The sequence below is a fragment of the Canis lupus genome, unplaced genomic scaffold, assembly GCF_011100685.1.
Source record: "Canis lupus familiaris isolate Mischka breed German Shepherd unplaced genomic scaffold, alternate assembly UU_Cfam_GSD_1.0 chrUn_S577H739, whole genome shotgun sequence".
In the NCBI taxonomy this organism is placed as follows: Eukaryota; Metazoa; Chordata; class Mammalia; order Carnivora; family Canidae; genus Canis; species Canis lupus.
In genome coordinates, this window is record NW_023331517.1 from 1 (window position 1) to 16,362 (window position 16,362).

Sequence of the window (16,362 nt, forward strand, 5' to 3'; positions counted from 1 at the left end):
TGACAAGGCTTGGGAGCCTCCAGAAGCAACAGGCACACCCACTGCCCTCCAGCAACAAAATATCCCTGATCCATAATTGTGGCCATTGTGTGGGGGCTGCAAACCAAGAGTTAGGAGACAGAGGAACCTATGACCAGGTCCCCAGTACCATTCCGCCTTCACAGCCTGCCCTCATTCAGCCCAGAATCTCTACAGTAGACACAGGTTGGGTGTCCCCATGTCAGGGACATTCTGTATGTGGTAAATTGAACACCAATAAAAATAAATTTATTATTTTTAAAAAATATAAATAAATAAATTTATTATTAAAAAATAATAAAAGCAATAAAGATTCATGATAATTTTCACAAAGTATAAAATTTACAGAGTAAATGAAATTCATACTTCATTCCACTACTCAGATATACTATACAATTTGAAAGTGAGTGAGGGATACTATTGGCTTCCATCCTTCTCCATTCCTCTCTCTCACTCTCTCTCTCTCCCCCCCCCATATTATTTTTTGGACCTTTCACCTTTTGGTGCCTGCCTTGATTTGCTACCAGCTCTAGGCTTTTTTTCCTTCTGTTTTTAATCACACATGTTACTTCTTTCATCTAAGATTTGGAAGCAAATCTTCAATATTTTATTCAGTCCAATCCTACTTCCATAGTGTCTACTTCGAGTTAACGGTCAAGGCTAAGCCAATGATTTATGTTGTACTTCTGACCCCCTTCCTCATAATGCTCAGCATTTCATTGGCTACGGTAAGTACACCAATGTGTTGGGTGAGAGATGACTGATGATGACCATCCAGGGGGTAAGGATAGTCTCTTCAACAAGTGGCTCTGGGACAGCGGTATATCCACATACAAATGAACAAACTTGGACACTCTAGTCACAGCATACATAAAACGCCTAAATGTGAGAGCTAAAATTATAAAACTCTTAGAATAAAACGTAGGAGTAAACCTCCATGACCTCGGACTTCTTAAACATTAGACCAAAAGCAACAAAAGAAAAAAAATGGGTAAATTGACGTTCACCAATATGAAAACAAGTTTTTGCATTAAAAGACACCATCTTTGGGCACCTGGGTGGCTCAATCGGTTAGCATCTGCCTTCGGCTCAGGTTGTGGTGTCAGAGTCCTGGGCTTGCGGCGCCGCATTCGGCTCTCCCTGCCCAGCGGAGAGCTTGCTTCCTCCTGTGACTTCCTCTGCTTCTGTTCTCCTCTCCTCTCTCTATCTCTCTTCTCTCTCCCTCTCTCTCTCTCTCTCTTTTGCTCTGTCTCTCACTCTCTCTCTCAAATAATTTAGTAAATCTTTTTAAAAAGAACACAACACTAAAAGACACTATCAAGAGTAGAGAGATAAGGATCCTACAAGACGGGTGAGTAAAAACATTTGTTCAAATCATATGTCTTTTTTAAAAAGATTTTATTTCTTTAATTCATGAGAATTACACAGAGAGGAGCGAGAGATGAGAGAGAATGCAGAGACACAGGCAGAGGGAGAAGCAGGCCTCATACAGGGAGCCTGATGTGGGACTCGATCCCAGGTCTCCAGGATCACGCCCCTGGGCTGAAGTTGGCGCTAAACCGCTCAGCCACTCGGGCTGCCCATATGATTTTTTTAAAAAATATTTTATGTATTTATTCATGAGAGTCACGGAGAGAGAGGGAGGCAGAGACACAGGCCGAGGGTGAAGCAGGCTCCGTGCAGGGATCCTGACGTGGGACTCGATCCCAGGACCCCCAGGATCACGCCTGGCAGGCACCAAACCGCTGAGCCACCCAGGGTTTCCCCCTGCAAATCATATGTCCTAGGGAGAATATAGCAACCAGAGTATAGAAAGAACCTTACAACTCCAACCAAATGAGAAAACAAATAAAGATGGGAAAGGGATCTGAATACGTATTTCCCCAAGGAAGATAAACAAATGGCCAAAAGTCACATGATAATATGCTCAACATTTTTAGTCATTAGGAATTGCAAACCAAAGCCTAACAATAGCTGTTAACGCCCCTAGAATTTCTAACATTAAGGGGAAAGAGTGGAAAATAAACAAACTGCTATTGAGAATGTGGGGAAGCTGGAAGCCTTATACACTGCTGGTGGGAATTTTAACGGTATAGATACTGTTGAAAACAGCTTGGTGGTTCAAGCGTAAGGTAGACTATCCGTACAACCAAATATGCAGACAGTAAAGGAATGTTGCAATGTAGATGAACTTTAGAATCATTATTCTAGGGAGGCATGGGTGGATCACTGGTTGAGCGTCATCAACCTTCAACTCAGGGCGTGATCCTGGGGTCCGGGGTTCGAGTCCCGCATTGGGCTCCCGTGGGGTGCCTGCTTCTCCCTCTGCCTATATCTCTGCCTCTCTCGAATAAATAGAATCCTTAAAAAATAATAAAAATAATAAGATCATTATTCTGCACATAATAAGCCAGACACAAAAGGTTATGTATTGTGTGATTCCATTCATACGAATATTCAACATAAGCCAGCCCATAAAAACAGAAAGTAGATTTGAGGTTGCCAGGGTTTGGGGGCAGGTGGGAGTGAGGAGTGACTGGGTATAAGATTTCCTTTACAACTCATAAAAACGTTTTGTTAAGAAGGTAGAGGTGACTGTTTCACAACCTGCGGATTTACTTAATGCCACTGAGTGGTACACTTTAACATGCTATGTGAACTTCTTTTTTAAAACGATTTTATTTACTTATTCATGAAAGACACAGAGGGAGAAAGAGAGGCAGAGACATAAGCAGAGGGAGAAGGAGGCTCCCTGCAAGTAGGCTGATGTGGGACTCGATTCTGGGACCAGGATCATGCCCTGAGCCGAAGGCAGATGCTCAACCGCTTAGCCACCCAGGCATCCCTGTTATGTGAATTTTAATTCAATAAAAACAATTTTTAATAAAACAAGAAGAAATCAGAGAGGGAGACAACCATAAGAGACTCTTAATCATAGGAAACAAACCGAGGGTTGCTGAAGGGAAGGGGCTAGAGGAACGGGGTACCTCGGGGATGGGCATTAAGGAGCACACATGATGTAATGAGCACTGGGTGTCATATGTCACCAATGTCTATTTCTGAAACCAATGATACATTATATGTCAATTAATTGAGTTTACATAAAATTTAGAAATAAAGATAATGCTTCTTAAACCATGGTAATCAAATGTTGAAGTATTTGGGGGAGAAAAAAACCTGGGCAGTCCCACTTTTATGTATTCTTTTAAAATAATATTAAGATTATTATTGCTTACATGTAAATATGCTCCATGAAATAAAATTACTACTCTTTGAATATAAACAAAAGTATTAAAAGTATGGTATTGCTTTTCATCTCTGCCAATCTATTTAATACCTACCGGAATAGGAAAGACCTGGATTTTCTTTATTATTTATAAATTTATTTTTTATTGGTGTTCAATTTGCCAACGTATAGAATAACACCCAGTGCTCATCCCGTCAACTGCCCCCCCCAGTGCCTGTCACCCAGTCACCCCCCCCCCCCTGCCCACCTCCCCTTCCACCACCCCTAGTTCGTTTCCCAGAGTTAGGATTTTCATATCTGCCTCTTCACTTCACCTCTTACAATCCGTTGTTTCAATGGAAAGGCAACCGGGCAATCCAGATTCACTGATACTGAGTAGGGAGAGGAAGATCTCACTGGCCGTCCAGAAGGTTCTCAGGGACCACCAACACCCCACCCCCCCACCCCCCGCCAGGTCTTCCAGAATGATCACCCGGCACTGCTGATGTCTACTGTTCTTTCCTGAAGTTTTAACTAACCCTTTAAGAGCAGAGGCACTAGGAGCTGATTTGACAAAAATGGAGACCAGGGAACAGAGATGTTAGGGCACAATGTGCAAGTCACAGAACTGAGGAGAGGCAGAGCTGAGACTCAGGCCTGCATTGGTTTTTCAGAAAGCATCTCTGATTTGAAAAGATTGGCCATGGGTGCTTCCCACTATTTTCCCTCCCCCAAAACTACATAGGCTACATACATGGAGGCTCTTGATATGCCTCTTCCTCTCCTCTTCACCAAGAACCTTTCGAAAGCCTTCATTCAGGTGGCACACAGTTCTATGTAAGAGTCCAGCTTGCCCTGCTCTCGTGGATTGCACATAGAACGAGAGGGCTTTGTCTGGCTCTGGAATCTGGGGTCCAGGGCTGTACTGGGTCTGTCTGGAACCGTCACCTTGTGAGGGCTGATTTGGGGCATCACTTGCCAAATCAGCACTCAGTGACATCGTGTCAGTGGTTGGAAGTCGGACATAATGGTAGTACTTACAACATGGAAATAGGAAAACCCTGGAAATAGGAACTGCACTCTCCCCTCCCGAAAACCTGTTCCCAGCACATCACACTTCCCAGGACTGGCCACAGAAGAATTGCCTGAAGCTCATTAACAGGAAACAGCTGCGTCACAGGGCAGCTCAGTCCCCTAATGTAGATGACAATGAGAGAGGAAGTGTGCGCTGTGTGCCCTTATGAGAGGAGCCCTACCTCTGGGCTTAGCCTTCATTGGCAGTGTGGTTGCGGCAGTACAAGCTGAGCGCACATCCCAAATGTGAGAGGCTCATCTCTATCTCCCTATTGTCCTCCATCAGGGCCTTTTTTAAAAAAAAAGATTTTTTTAAATTTATTTATTCACAATAGACAGAGAGAGAGAGAGAGAGGCAGAGACACAGGCAGAGGGTAGAAGCAAGCTCCATGCCAGGAGCCCAACGTGGGACTCGATCCCGGGACCCCAGGATCTCACCCTGGGCCAAAAGCAGGCGCCAAACCACTGAGCCACCCAGGGATCCCCAGGGCCTTTTTTTCCCCCAGGGCCTTTTTTTTTTAGGGACTCGTCTCTCTTCTCAGGAACCACTGGTGTCCTGAAAACCTTGTCAGTACGCGTTATCCAAGGGTGCACTGAGGGTCATTCGGTCTTGTTTGCCCGAGTTTCTAGTTAAGGCAAACGGGACCTCTGACATCCAGGTCCTTTATCCTGACACATCTTCTCCTCTTGGGTCATTTTTAATTGACTGAGAGTCCTTGAATCCCACCCACAGAAATACACCCAGCCTCATGAGTCTTGGCAGGTTGAAAGGAGGTCCTTAACGGAACCTGGATCCTGTGTGTGTGTGTGTGTGTGTGTGTGTGTGTGTGTGTGTGTGTGAAGGGAAGACAGAAGCTGTTATCTTTCCACTTTATTTCTTCCATAACCCATTTTGCAAAAACTCCCCTGCCCTCAATGCCTTTTCTGAGACCATCAGATATTGTCTTCAATGTTTCATTCATTCATTCACTCACTCATTCATTCATTCACTGGATTGGTCAGGGTGTAATTGACTGAGACCACGATCAGCGCTCTGCATCTGAGGAGGTATTAGTACTTCCTGGTTTCCATAGAAAGCGAACATCAGGAAGACCGTTTTTGATGACATTCTGGTTTCCATGACAACTGGGGTAAGCCATTCTTTCCTGGAGACAGAAGAAACATTTAACAAGGATATTTACAGACTGGAGAGATGGAGTAACTGTAGAAACATCGGACTAGTCGGTGTCTGCTATCAATGTGAGTCGTCTGTGTGTTTGTGTGTTGCCAGTGTGTGGGTTATAGTTGGTCATTAAGAGCTCTAATCCCTCCTGTTTTATCAGGGGGGATGGCAGCTTCTCTTGGGGCAGGGGGGCTTAGGTGACTGAATACCTCTGTCACACCAGGGCCCCTTTCTGCTGTCCTAAGGTGACACCATTGCCCGAGGGCATTGTTACCTGACTTCTTGAAAGCAGAGATCCCCAAATATTCCTCATCATGTACTTCTGCTTGATGATTGTCCCATGAACCCTTAAAGATGTAAGTTGACTCACTTACACTGACTTATAGTCAAGTTATTATGTGTGTCGAGAGAGCAAAAGAAGTCAGCAAATGAGGCAAATGGGTAGGATTGGAAGATCTAATGTGACTCTGTGTAGCCTAGGGGATGATATTGTGCTCACTCTGAGTAGCCAACACACACATGAACTAAGAAACATCTCTAAGAGACAAAGTCAGAGCCCACGCTCTGACGTAACCTCCTCAGAGGTCACGGCTTCTCAGAACCACCGTATTGTCCCTTGGGTTCTCCGGAACTACAAGTGCCCACTCTTCCTGTCATGGCACTATTGTTTTTTTCTTTTTGATCTCCAAATAACTCAAGCTCTCTTTCATAAAAATAGTAAGAGGGTGTTGTCTAATAGTCATGCTGGTTTTCCCTCTTTGCTTTTAAAGCTGTTCTTTTCCCACTGGGTTCTAGAAGTTTTAACTATAATGAGCCTAGACCTGTGTGTGTGTGTCTGTGTTTGTGTGAAAGTCAGAGAGCCGGGGGTGGGGGGGGAGGGAGGGAGGGAGAGGGAGAGTAGGGAGAGGGAGGGAATATATTATGCTTGCAGGTTGGCATATCAGTACACCATCTGATATTTTTCTTTATTTTGGAACATTGTTGCCTATTGTTCCTTCACACATTCAGCAGCCCTTCTCTCTTCTTGGACTGCAGTACAATATATCTTCTGTGGTTAAATATATACATTTTAATAATGAACATTTCCTTTGATCCATAGAAAATGTACCTCAAAGACATTTGCAATGTATTTGCATCGCTTTCTATGCAATGGTTGGTACTGTTTTGCTTGCCTGCTTTTTGTTCACTTACATCCAGGATTTCATTTCATATCACCTTAGAATCTTTGCAAAGTAAGGTTTCGGTGCCTATGTACACGTAAATGTGTCCTCCGTGTAATGTTTTAAAACATTTGAGAAATGATGTCTACCCTCGCCATCCACTTCTGTCCTTTTCCTTCCTCTCTTGCCAATGCAACAGTGCCATGACATTTCTGTTTATCATTCTGGAATCTTCTCTTCCATTGACATATCTTTTGTGTCCTGAGATGAAGTATACACCGTTGTTCTCATGTGAATGTGTGCCTTACATAAAGCGTATTATTTGTGCTTCATTGGTCTCTAGGTAGTTTTTTTTGGGGGGGGGGGTCTGAATTTTTTTCTCTGTCAGCACATGAAGGTCTGCATCAGTCCTCGTGTTGGATGCATAACATGCCCTTGTTGGCTTAGATTATCAGTTTGTTAGTCTTTTCCCAAGGGTAGCAAGCACCTGGCAGACACCCAATGCCGTTATGACAAGCTACGATGCAGTGAGTTGTCTTGTGAATTAGGGCACCTTTTTCTCCTTGTGCACGACACAGGGAAATTAATAGGTTCTGAAATACACACTTTGTCCACTCGCCTGGCTATCAGTAATTATGGAAGTCTCGCCTGCAGGAAAGACCAGGATGCCCTTGACTTTTTCAGTCCTAAGGCTGTGCATGATTTCATCACTGTTAGAGAGGGAAGTGGAGGTCTCCCTGTGGCAGGTAACAGTGACTGGAGGGGTAACAGAGAATCTCTGGAAGAAAATTGACCTGCTTGATGGGAGAAACCACCTGAGTTTGCTAAAGGAATGGGACAGAAGTCACTCTAGTCTTAAAATAAGGAACAGAGGGAATCCTTGACGTTTGTGTAGTCCTTGCACGAGCACTTATGCTTTTCCTCCTCAAGAGTAGAGAGCTCTTGATGGTGTGTGCCTGCAAGAGTAGTTGCTGTGGTTCCTTCTTTGCTAAGGGAAAATTTGGAGGCAGAGCTTGGCAATTGGAAGGTGTACGTGCTTTTAGTTTTGTAGCTGATCATTTGTAGGTGAGAAGCAAGCCTAATTTTTTCAGTTCTTTGATGAAACTGAGTGTGGGTCCCGATTTTTCAGTCTGCAACGCTTGCCATTAAAATGTTTGTACAGGGATCCCTGGGTGGCGCAGCGGTTTGGCGCCTGCCTTTGGCCCAGGGCGTGATCCTGGAGACCTGGGATCGAATCCCACATCGGGCTCCCGGTGCATGGAGCCTGCTTCTCCCTCTGCCTGTGTCTCTGCCTCTCTCTCTCTCTCTCTCTCTCTCTCTATCATAAATAAATTTAAAAAATTAAAAAAAAATTAAAAAAATAAAATGTTTGTACAAAAATGGTCCACATTTCCAAATAGGTGTGACCTCTATGAGTTTACAAAACTAGTGAAAAACATAAGGGAAAGTTCTGAAGATGCCAATTCCCACCCAGTTGTTCTACAAATGGAATTTGGTTAAAAACTTTGACAAGTGGAAAGTTCATTCTGGATTCATCTGGCACTGCAAAGGTGCAATAGTAGGAAAGAACGTGTTTTCTCTCTAACTTATTGCATAAAATGTGCCTTTATAGCCAAAAGGGGGACCTGCTTACTTGTCCATTCATGGAAATACATGCTTTAGGGACAGTTTAAGGTCCCAAAGCCTACAGCTTAAAAGTAGCTCCAAGGTGTGCCTGGGTGGCTCAATCGGTTGGGGACACCACTCTTGATTCCAGCTCACATTATATCAGGGTCATGAGATCTATCCCTGTGTCGGGCTCTGCACTGGGCATGGAGCCTGCTTAAGATTCCATCTCTCCCTCTCCCTATGACCCCGCCTTCCTCCTCCCTCTCAGAATGAAAAAAACATAAAAAAAGGTCCAATAAATAAGACCTGGTTTTAGGGAAGGGATGAGAGGGTGTTGGGGTAAAGATGAGAGAAGTTCTGCCTCTGGGGAGTGGAGGGGTGCGGGAGTCCTATCAAGGACAGTGCCCTTGTTTTGAGACAACACCTTCAGAGGGTTGTTTTTGTTTTTGTTTGGAAGTGATCACAGCCCTCAACGGGGAAAGGAGTTAAGGAACAAATCTTCCAAAATCATTTTTCCAAAAGTCACGGCCATTGATTGGAGAAATAAATATTCGTTGCCACCACGTTCTCTCATTTCTTAGCCAAGGAGCAAATGGACTAAAGTTAACAGCAGGACTTAAAAATTGAAGCTGGTTCATCTGAGGGTTCTATTTCTTGATGGTCTGGAATTGACCCTGAAGTTACAAATCGTGGAGTTGTTATTTCTACGATTCCCCTTCTGTTTTATTCTATTCATTTTTACTGGGCAGGCATGTTTGGTATGACTGTAAACTGGAATTGTGGATACATGTTCAGATCCAAACCCTCCGAGGATTGGGGGTCACTTTAATAGTTACTTCAGTGTCATTCAGGGTTCTATTTTTAATACTTGTTCCTGGTGTGCAGAAGAGGATCAACATTTACATATAATTCCCTCTATCTGTCCCTCTTTCTGTCCAACTGCCATCTGTCTGTCTACACACCCACCTGGATGCACCCTTAGAGGGAGAGAAGAGAGCTGTGCTCCTGTTAGGATGAAAAAATAAGGAAATCATCTGCAACATTATGTGCCAACCCTTAAATGGAAGCTGTTTGGACAGTGGGCCAAAGCATATGGTGAATAGGCCATGGAGGATTTTATATTTTCAATAAAAACCCTTTCCTTCTGACTGCGTCTCTCAAGGATGCATTGTTTTGGTAACCGGACAAAATGATTGCAATTGATATTTTGGTTGTCCGCTGCAAGTTACTCCATTAAAGTGCTTCGTAGTTGAACAGATGTACACAAACGTGAATGGGAGAGAATATTCAAATAGGTGCTATGGTTTTCCAAGCCCTTTCTAATATCTTATAGAAAATAGGTTTAAACAGAATTTAAAAGTGTGAGACTCATATATTTGCAGTTCGCATTCCTTCTGGGTGATCAGCTTACTGATCCTTAAGGTTTTTCCTACTTTATAATCTTAAACAGCATTTTAGATTCTCTGTGTGTAATTCCAAGATAAGGAAATGAGACGAGCTGGAAAGAACCCCTGCCCTGGAAGCAGCAATATTTGCATGCATGTGTAGAGCAGAAAGCATTGATTCCATGCATCAATATCAGGCATCTTGGGTCTCTAACCTCATCACTCTGAGTCTGTGTATGTATCTGTGAGTGTGGGTGTGTCTTGGCGGTCTGGTTGGAGCTGAGGTGATTCAGGCACTCCTGTTCTGTGTGAGAGACTGGCAGATCCTGCTGCAGGGAGACTGCAGTTGGCTGAGTCACCTGTTTTTCCTTCTCCTCTTTGTTCTGTGTCCTCATCCGACACCCGACACCCGTGTTCTAAGAGCCAGTACACTGGGTTCTGTAAAGCAGAGGACACAATACCTGCATGATCACACATTCTGGCAAGAAAAGGTTTGTGCAGGCTGGGCCCAAAGTCTGTGTCATTAGTCATCACACATTTCATATTGTAGCTAGGAGTATGTGTAAACAAAGTCCTGCATACACGGGTTTATTAGGGAAATAATCTCTTGTAAAACAAAGTGTACCATTTGAAACCGTTAATGGATGAGCTAAAATCTGTAAGCGAACTATGATACATAATTGAACAGTATATGCGGAAAGTAAAACCCATTAATAGGTATTTCTTGAGGGGTGGGGAGGGAGATTGAGTGAACAACTGCATTTTCTGCATCACACTCATCTAAATGTTTGAAATGAAAAAAAAAATAAATAAATAAATAAATGTTTGAAATGTATTTAAATGAAGTTTTTAAAAATCATGGAAACCGCATTGCCAAAAGAGATTCACAAAACCGATGCAAAAAATCAGATTCCCACGAAACAGTGATCCCATACTGCTCCTGAGTGAAGAAATACAGTCCTAGGCAATATGTGCATGCATAAGTACATGGTGCATAGGGAACGTGCGACGAAGCCTCATACTATCATGTTGACAGTAAGCACCTATAATGTATTTCCTCCCATGTATACCCCTCTGCATGGTTTCTGTATTCCACAAACTTACTTTAGAAACACCAACACACATTTACATAATAGACACCATTAGCGTTACACACTAACACACATGAGACACACACACACATACACACAATGCTACTATTAAATCTTTGCATTTAAGATGGACAAAAAGGCTATTATGAAAGCCGTAGTGGCCATGGTTCTGAAATAGGAGGACCAGCCTAAACTAAACAGGTTAACATGGAAATATTTTTGAAATGCAAAAGAAGGAAGCAGAGAGACAGGTCTACATTCCAAATGAGATGTAACTAACATTTCTGCTTCAGAATAGCCTGTATTCCAGAGCTGGGGAAGGGAAAATGATGACTCCATCCCCATTTCGTTGGCTTAATTTCCCATCTGCCTTTCTGATTTTCTAGATCAACATTAGAGGTACGTACGTCCTGGGTATCTACATTTGAGGCCATTTGATCCCTGGAAGGACTGTGCACCTCAGAGGCACAGAGCAGAGGAAAGGGTCTGCCGGACAAGCAGTTGGAACGTGTGAACCAACAGGTACCGCAAATAGACTCACGCCTCCCTCGATCTATGTGGTGTTTTGTAAGACGTTCCTATTTTACTAAACATTTCACTTGCGGTCATTTCATGTTGACATTTGGAGTGTGGCTTATTCTGCTCCTCGCTCTACAGCCATCTCTTTCTGAAAATTTAGCTCTGGGGGTGGGGAGGGGGGTGGGCAACAGCCTTTTGAGCCACCGTAGTGCAATGCAAAAGGGCAGGTCAAGCCAATGGCCCATGCCTGTAGCAATCCTTATGAAGGATGGCACCAGTAACCACCAGGATGATCTTCGTGAACCTCTGGAATCTAAGCTCATGCTCTTGAACCCAAGATTGGGCTGGCTGGCATTCAGGGTCTGTAGGCTGGAGATCGTCCCTGGCTTCCTTGGGTGCACAGGGTGGCATCAGCGCCCCCCAGAAAATAAGGACCGAGTGAAGCATCCCCCCAGGATGAGCCCCAGGGAGCACAAAAGGCACAAGACGGCCAATAACACAAATGAGATCTGGAAAATGACACCCGCCTCCCCACACAGATGCTCTTTAATACGGAGTGGCAATAAGCAGGGCAAGAAACTGGGTATGGAAGGTTAAAAAAATCCTCAGGTATCTTCTGTATGTTCCCCGATACGTGCCTTGTATTTACCCCCTGTCTGACACACACACTGTTAATAGTTCTTTGTTTTATCTCCTTCCAATTCTCATTGATCAATGTTCTTCTACGTTCACAAAAGGAATTTTTTCCCCTAATGGTTTTCTTCTCTTCCTTTCCCACCTTCCAGTGTTCTCCTATACAGTCCATTCCAATCACAAGTCCCCGGGACCCTGGGAGACTCAGGTGAAGAAGGAGGGTCCACACAAGCAGTAAACCCTTTGTGACCCGAGGCCAAAAGGCGTGCTGAAGGACATTGTTTTAGGGAAGATGTGCCGTGCCTGTGTGTCTGACGGCCAGAACCCTCAACCTCTATTAGTCACCTCTTGAGAGGACACCCAAATCACAATGGATGCTGAGTATGTCCTATGCAACTGGAAGGGCCACTTGTGGCCAGCAAGGGTTTTGTCCAGATCCGGGGTCTCACCAAAAAATAAGAGGAAAGGAGCACTTTCTCTAGAAGTTGAAATACTCTCGGTGGATGAAAAAATTAAAGTGAAAAGCACAGACGTAAAGATCCTAAATGAGTCTCAGATTGAATCCATTACCTCCTTGCTAACAGCCCAGTCGAAGGCCAGTGTCCCAGCGGGACAGGAAGTGCCTTACAGAAACGCTCTTACAGTGGCATTGGAGATTCTGAAGGAGAGAGCAGATGTGTGCCCAGCAGGAGCATCGGATGATCCAGAGACCACTACACCGTCCCGAAGGGGACCAAGAAAGCGATCTCTTAAAGACTACCGGAAGGCCAAAGGGATCTTACTGAGGCGTCTCAGGAAACGCAGAAACCTCAAACCGCGGCTGGTGCATTCTCAGAGACCAGACACCACAGAAGGCGGCCAATCACAGGCACACACAACCATCACTCCCCTTCCAAGGAAAAGGCGAGCAAAGTCCTCACCAAGCTCCAGCAGGCGCCCGAACTTACCGTCGCTTTCAGAAGATGGTGGTGAGAAAGAGGGCAAGGAAAAGAGGGACACCTCAAGAGTTAGGTCTTTGCATCGCATAGCCAAGGAGGGGGGTACCGGGGCTGAAGATGGAGGCATCCTTCCATCTCCGCCACCAGGTTTCAACCTCACTGTGCCCGAGGAGGCTCTGAAAGAAGAGGCACCTGACACCCACACAAAGAACCCGGCTGCCTCCTCTGAGCGCTCTGCCTCCTCCAGGAATGTTGAGGACCACGGAGAGGGTCCCTGGGAGCCAGGCATGGAAGGTGCGGCAGCCTCCTCCAGCGCCCCTAACCTGAGGCCGCGTTGTTCACTCCGTCTGGCAAACAGGAGAAGGAAGCTGCAGGTACCAGAGTTTGAGAAAGGGCTGCAGGAATCTCGACCTTCGGCCAGCTCAAAGGCTGTGAACCCCACCACTGCTATTAAGAAGGATGTCAGCCAGGAAATGGGACAACTGACCAGCACGCTTTCTCCACAGGAGCCTTGTCCCATTGAAGGAGGAATGATGGTCTGGTTTAAATTTCAAAATCACCCCTTTTGGCCAGCGGTGGTAAAGAGCGTCAGCCAAGCAGAGCAGACTGCAAGGGTGCTTTTGATTGAGGCAAACATGCACGCTGAAATGAGTGGCATTCGAGTTCCTCTTCGAAGATTAAAGCCCCTGGACTGCAAAGAGAAAGAAACACTGATGAAGAGAGCCAGGAAAATGTACGAGCAAAGTGTGAACTGGTGTTTCTCCCTGATTTCTCACTACAGAGAAGGGCTCACTTGTGGGTCTTTTGCAGGCTCCTTCCTGGACTATTATGCTGCTGACGTCAGTTACCCAGTTAGGAAAGCCATCCAGGACGGGGATCTGGAGGCTGACTTCCCAAAGGTCAATTATGCCGACCTGGAGGATTCTGAGGAGGAGACCTCCGTGGGCGGGAAGAGGCCCCGCAAGAAGATTCTCCCTGACCGGATGAGGGCTGCTCGGGACCGAGCCAACCAGAGGCTCGTGGACTTCATCGTGAAAAAGAAGGGGGCCGATCACCACCTTCTGGACATTGTCAAAGGCAGGAAACAGTCCAGGTGGCTGACATCGTTTCTGAATTCCAAGAGGTACACTCTCTGCATTGAAACATACCTGGAGGATGAAGACCAGTTGGATGTCGTGGTGGGACATTTACAAGAAATCTACAAACAAATAGACAAGAAGAGGCTGACTCTGGCAAGGGATGACAAAGTCAGTTTTGTTGTGGAAGTTCTTCTGCCAGAAGCAATCATTTGTTCAATTGCTGCACTTGACGGATTAGGTTACAAGGAGGCAGAAGAAAAGTACCTACGGGGCCCACCCGTGCATTACCGGGAAAAACAGCTGTTTGATAAAAATATCCTAAAGAAAATGCGAAAGAGATCGGCACCCGGGCTGAAGGCTAATAAGTAAGCCCTCCTGTGCCCACACTGCAGCAGGGAGACCTCTCAAGGCCCTGTCTGCATGAAATGCGGGACCCTTCAATTCTCTATGCCATATACATATATGTTCTAGAAATTTGAGACCTCGGGAACATGCTGGGTTCATTTTGGATCCATCTGTGGCACTTGTGCATAGCACGGCCACCATCGTTTCTGGTTCCCAAATGCTTCGCAAACTAATTTGATTAAAAAAAAAATACTGCACACAGTGGTACTTCCCTCTACTTGCTTGGATGTGTCATTGTCTAGATGTTTTCATAAGATTGCTTTGGAGAGCACTTCATATTTTAAATACGGGACGCACGATCTCTTATGACGTGAAAGAGCCCTGGTGTCAGACATGAAGCAACAATCGCTTTTAAAATATAAGATGGATTTTCGCAGAAACATCACATGGATTTCTCACTCTCTCTCTGACACCTCGGTGTAAATGACTGCATTTGTTCATAGGATAATTCCTTGAATTTGATCTGCCATGCTTATCTGTGTGGAAGAAAAGCCCTGAGGGGTGAAGCCAAAGGCACAGATGTTTGCGATTACTGTCACTACCTTCTCATGGTTCCTGGAAAAGCCGTCTGAAACCCAAAGTTAATGACTGGTCATCTGCATGTAGTCCACATGGGAGTGAACGACATCTCAACGTGCGGTGAACATTTTGTCGGCCTGTGCGAGACTGTGACCTCTACACTTGCCTGAGATTCCACTTAGGGAAGCAGTTCTTGCTCAGTGGCTAAGTGGTTTCCTAAAACAAACAGGCTCCTAGTTGTCTTCCTGACTGATGGGATGCTTTGCATGTAGTGGCTTATTCCCCTGTGGAAGACAACTAGAGTAATCGGACACACAGTTTAGCGATTTTAGACCTAGCTGGAGTCCAGGTTCACTGCTGGGAGCCCATCTAAGTGGCACACATTGTAGGAAAGCATGCATTTTGTTCCGGAACTGTGTCCCCTAAGACGCAGTCATCTATCTCAAACCAAGCCAGCGTTCTCTTTTGATTTATTCACTGGCTAGCCCTGACAGGTTCCGACAGTTATATATGCAGGCTGGTAAGTCATTCCAAGCTGTGTGAGCAATAGATGGACCGGGATCTGGGAACCTGGAAATGAACTACAGAACAGCTTCCATTTGCCTAAATGTGGCTGTTGTCAGAGTACAATGAAACTTGCGTAACCAAAAGATAAACTCTGAAGTCCATGAATTGTTATCCTAACTTGAAACAAGATTTTTTGAGGAAAAAAACGTTAGAAAAGCTAGTTTGCTTTTGAAATGTGATGTGGAAATGAGCACTAAAGGTCTGACATGAACCTGAATGTATTTCTATTCTTAGAGGGAGTCAGCTGTCACTCACAGGCCTATGTTATGTGCTCACACGGCCATGTGATTTATGTGAATGTGTGTGTAAAATTTGCAAGTTAGCTGTTTTGATTCCCAATAAAACTGTAGTACCTTTCACTTTGAACTAGTGCTTCATCATACTTTAGATTGTACAACTACACAGTTGGTGTGTTTAAATATATGTACACTCACTCACACACACACCTGTGTGTGTGTACATACTATTTTGGAATTTCAGTGATTTAGTCATCAGTTTTTAAATTTCATTATGAATTTTCTTCCAATCCTAAATCAATATTCACTTTCATGCTCATTTTGCACAAGTTTAGAAGAGGGCCTTCCAAATTGTGTAAGCTTCAGGCCCAAAAGAACTTCTTTGGAAGTTCTGCCTGAGAGATGCCAATGACTCCTGAGGCGTTCTGCTTGGGCTAATCCACATGACATCCTCATGGTCCTGAAAAGTACTTGGAAACACACCATCTCATGCTCTCTGTGGGCCTTTTACACTGAAACGACACACTCTAGTTCTTCTATGAACATCGTGTCTCCCGAGCCAAATAGACCACTCAACTTCAGCCTTCTCATATGGCCATATCTAGCTCTACATTCAAATATTTTCTTCACTACTTCATCCATCCATCCATCCATCATCCATCCACGCACCTATCCATCCATCCATCCACCCATCATCCATTCCTGGCCCTGTGAGTCAGTAGAACAAGTAAGATGTAGTTTA

At 44.7% G+C, this 16,362-nt stretch overlaps 1 protein-coding gene across 1 annotated transcript; it reads left to right on the top strand.

Moving 5' to 3' along the window:
• The first annotated feature begins 5,452 nt into the window (after nt 1–5,452).
• LOC119879298 (PWWP domain-containing DNA repair factor 3B-like) lies at nt 5,453–15,731 on the top strand. The gene is made up of 3 exons (XM_038589643.1): nt 5,453–5,557; nt 11,111–11,246; nt 12,029–15,731. The coding sequence occupies exon 3, from the start codon at nt 12,247–12,249 to the stop codon at nt 14,260–14,262; it is 2,016 nt and encodes a 671-aa protein (XP_038445571.1). The 5' UTR covers nt 5,453–5,557; nt 11,111–11,246; nt 12,029–12,246; the 3' UTR covers nt 14,263–15,731.
• The last annotated feature ends 631 nt before the right edge of the window (nt 15,732–16,362 follow it).

Bases quoted from the DNA above. Each gene is read 5' to 3' on its own strand.
- LOC119879298 (XM_038589643.1), top strand. From the start codon at position 12,247: ATGGATGCTGAGTATGTCCTATGCAACTGGAAGGGCCACTTGTGGCCA.